General features: G+C 36.9%; 1 protein-coding gene across 1 annotated transcript; it reads left to right on the forward strand.

Annotated features, from left to right (window-relative positions):
* The first annotated feature begins 1,990 nt into the window (after positions 1 to 1,990).
* LOC106296603 (salicylate/benzoate carboxyl methyltransferase-like) lies at positions 1,991 to 3,932 on the forward strand. Its single transcript, XM_013732779.1, has 3 exons — positions 1,991 to 2,158; positions 2,438 to 3,092; positions 3,448 to 3,932. The coding sequence occupies exons 1-3, from the start codon at positions 2,121 to 2,123 to the stop codon at positions 3,826 to 3,828; spliced, it is 1,074 nt and encodes a 357-aa protein (XP_013588233.1). The 5' UTR covers positions 1,991 to 2,120; the 3' UTR covers positions 3,829 to 3,932.
* The last annotated feature ends 499 nt before the right edge of the window (positions 3,933 to 4,431 follow it).

Consider the following 4,431-nt stretch of genomic DNA (forward strand, 5'->3'; position numbering starts at 1 on the left):
CAATTCGAAAAAGAAATTTAAATATTTAACTTTATCCAGACGACTTACTTGAAAGTCGTCTAGGTAGATGACGTACGAGAAAGTCGTCCGAGATAAGCAAGGTTTGACCAGAATCTAGGAAATAAATCTGGACGACTTTGCTTATCCTGGACGACTTTCAAGTAAGTCGTCTAGGGTATTCTCTAGATTTTTTGTTAACAAACAAAGATGACGATTTACAAGTAAGTCGTCCGTTTGACCAGAAGACTTAAGTCTTCTACAGCCAGACTACTTACGGGTAAGTCTTCTACACGAACAGATCTGGAAAAAATTTCAATTTCATACCTCAAACTAGTAAGATGACTTCCTTAGCACACAGAGTCTTCTCCAACCACCCAGAATCTCAAACGAAAGTAACCCACCAAGAATAGTATGCTTGAATGACTCTATCAACCATAAAAAAAAATTGAATCAAATTTGGATGAATATGGAGACAAAGTGAAAGAGATGTTGTTTTTAGTTTATAACAAGTGAGAAAGAGAAAGTGTAAATTGATTTTAGGTGCATTAAGAGCTTCAAATTGGTTGTTCATGGTGGTTGGGGTATTGATGACAATGACAATCTTGTAATTACTTGAAAATGATGAGGGGGAGAGAGAGTAAAAATGTTATTTTCGGAAAAAAAAAAATTGATGACATTTTCGTGAATTTTATGAACTTGTGGAGTGAATAGTACAAAAAAAATCCAAAAAAACATGAGTTAGTTTTAGGTTTGACTTTGAGTTTTGAGTCAATCTTGCAAAAAAAACCTATTATATATATGCATAATACTCTAGCCTATGAGTTGTAATGGATACATATTTAATTTTGGTTATCCAAGTGGTCTAATTTCTCAAAAAAAAAAATTCCAGCACAGGTGCAGACGCACAAAAGGTTTCGCAGCATATTTATTGCTACTGTGAAAATTTATTTCGCGAAAAAATGATTTCACGATTTAAAATATAAACGTGGAAAGAGCGCGTACACACATTAAAACATAAACGTGGAAAGAGCGCGTACACACATTTCTATGGTTCTTGACATTACAAATCTAATCATTCTCCATACTGCAAAACAATAAACAAAAATTAAATAAATTCTTTTTTTTTGTCAACAAACTTTTCATTAGCTTTTATAATAAAGATTGGGCCAATACATATTAAATACATGTTACAACGATGGGTGTAAGCCCAATACGAAAACCCTAAACTAGTGTCTTCGTGAGGAAGCAGCTGAGACACGTTTCTTTCACCGTTTCATCCTTCATTGCCACGTGTATGAGACATGCATCTGGGGGAAAGATCTGGAATCGACATCCATCGGACCTCTCCGCCGGCTCCGCCATTCAATCTCCATGCCTCCTTATGATTGACCCGATCTCAGGCTTCTTCACCACCAAACCGTTGCTTATAATCGGAACCTGCCTCATCTACAGATAATTAACCTGGGACTGATCAGATTGACTTGATGAAAGATCTTTTGTCGGACCACCGTGAAGGTGCCAACTCTACTAAATCTTCATGAAGCCATCAAACTGAATCCAACATCACTTCTTTCTCTCTGTTTAGGATACTTTTCTTCAAGACCGATCTATTGGTTTCTTAAGAGGAGAGAAAAGATTGATTCCTGTAGGAGAGAAATACATGCATATCCGAGAAGAAGATGAGAACCAATTCAAAGGTTGGACGGAATTTAAATAAGCTCAAGTGAAGAGCCAATGAAACCGATCATAGATGATCAGACTTTATTCCATCACCACAAAAGTCGCCATCGCGAAGGAGAAACTCGCCGAGTGAAAAAGAGAGTCGATCGTGAGATCGAATTATATTTTACATAAAACAACAAACAAAAAGATGGTTGATGACCGGCGGCAAAAAGCCACCGGCCACCAAAAGCGGTATCAGATTATTCGAAGCTTAGAGAGAAGCTGGAGCTCTTTTTAGAGAGAGAAAAGAGTTAAAAATTAAATAAATTCAGAGTGTACTCTTCTTCCCTCTTGTGCTTATATATTTATAATCCTAGTGTCGACTTTCCTAATTTAGTCTTAATAGATTATATACATTGGGGACTTTATCATGAGTGTTCTTAGCATGAAGGGTGGGGATGGAGAGCATAGTTATGCAAATAATTCCGAGGTGCAGGTAAGTGCTTCTGTATACTTGGTACTATAACCCTTTGACAAAAAAATAGTTGGTACTATGAATCTGGTTTTGCTACATATGAACCATATCGCTTTGGCAAACATATTTTATATATACATCGCAAATCAATTTATTATTAGATGATTTGATAACAACTTTTCTGATAATACATATGCATTTTCTGTGTCACTCTTCTTAGGCATTATAGGCTTATTTTGGTTGGTTCAAGGTTTTTCATGTTCCGTATGAATATTAACTTTACTTTTCAACTTCTTATAGAAAAAATATTAACTCCCATGCAAAACTGGCTGTGGTCGAAAACGTAAAGGAAGTGATAGTGAAATTGGGGTTTCCTGAGTGTATCAAAGTGGCCGACTTGGGGTGTTCTTGCGGAGAAAACACGTTCTTGGCTATGTCCGAAATCGTCAACACCATCATAGAATCATACCAACAAAAAGGACAAAATCTACCAGAGATAGATTGTTGCCTGAACGATCTTCCAGACAACGACTTCAACACTACCTTCAAATGGCTCCCTTCCTTCCACGAGAAGCTCAAAATGAATGTCAAAGAGAAGTGCTTCGTCTCAGGAGTCCCAGGCTCATTCTACTCAAGACTTTTCCCTAGCAAGTCTCTTCATTTTGTTCATTCATCTTTGAGTCTCCATTGGCTTTCTAAGGTTCCTGATGGGCTTGAGGAAAACAAGACGAACGTGTATCTTAGAAGTCCATGCCCTCCGAATGTGTACAACAGTTATTTGACTCAGTTCAAGAATGGTTTCTCATTATTTCTAAGAATGCGTGCGGAGGAGACAATGCCTGATGGACGTATGGTTCTCACTTTAGTGGGCAGGAAAGCTTTGGACCCTTTATCCAAAGATTGCTTCCAGAATTGGTCGTTGATATCTCATTCCCTCCTAGATTTGGTCTCTGAGGTAATCTTGGTTTCATAATATAAATTGTTTTACAAAGTTTTTTTTGTTGTTTTATGATAAAAATTGTTTTCACATTTCTATAAAACTTCTTTTATTTATTGAATATTATGTACTCAGTTTAGAGGGTTTTTATCATCGGTTGAATTGTATTTACTTTATATATGAAATAATACTTTTTGAAGAATAATGTTTTTCTAATTTCTTGTTTTTAACTAAAACAGCATATATTATCAACCAAGTGAAGTATTGTTATAATGACTCTTTGGGATTCTAGATTTTTTTTTTTTTTTCATATTATAGTCGTATCCATTTAGATCGTAGTTCTAATCGATTTCGGGTAACGTTTTGCGTGCAGGGGATAGTGAAGGAATCAGATGTGGAATCTTTCAACTTGCCGTTTTACAATCCTGACGAAAACGAGGTGAGGGAAGTTGTTGAAAACGAGGGCTCTTTCAAGATCAACAATTTCGAGACAGTATTTGGTCTTCTCTTTTCATACAAAACTGGTCGTACTGAAGTGAAAGATGATGATAATGTGGACCAATCATGTCTACTTGAAGTCGTTAGAAAGAGAGCAAAAACCATAAGATCCATTACCGAACCGATGCTTGCTGCTCATTTTGGAAGCGCCATAATGGATCGTCTGTTCGACAAGTATACATACCATTTAGCCCAACGTTACGATATACCATTTAGCCCAACGTTACGATACTTTGCGCAACAAACCAACCGTTAATTTCTTTCTTTCGTTGATCAGGAAGAAACACGCCTCCGAGTTGATGCTTTCGTCCAATTTATATTAAACTTTAAATTTGTTTTATTATAAATGTAATTCTATATTTTAATATATGTTTGACATTAATTTCTAAAATTTGTATTTCTATTATGCATTCATTAATTACACTACAAGAAAACATCAAGGTTACTGAGGGAAAAAATCGTCGGAATAACGTTATTCCGACGACATATCGACGAAACAAGTCCTCGGAAATAATTCCTCGGAATTTCTTCTTTCCTCGGAAATCCCTCGGAATTTTCCGACGGAATTCCGAGGAAACAAATTTCCGAGGAAATTCTGAGGATAACAAGTTTGTCGGAAATCTCCTCGGAATATACCGAGGGAAAACTTCGTCGGGATATTTCCTCGGAACTTCATCGATCGATGCGTTTTTGGACATATATCCATCGATCGATTCGTTTATAAAAAAACGTTAGGAATATACCGAGGGACATCTTCCATGTGGATACGGAGTGAGATACGGAAGATGGTCACGACCGGGCTGTTGAACCAACTTTGCAACACTCATCACTCCCGGAGGACCCGGAGGAGCAGGAGCGG

Source organism: Brassica oleracea, chromosome C1 (assembly GCF_000695525.1).
Source record: "Brassica oleracea var. oleracea cultivar TO1000 chromosome C1, BOL, whole genome shotgun sequence".
NCBI lineage: Eukaryota > Viridiplantae > Streptophyta > Magnoliopsida > Brassicales > Brassicaceae > Brassica > Brassica oleracea.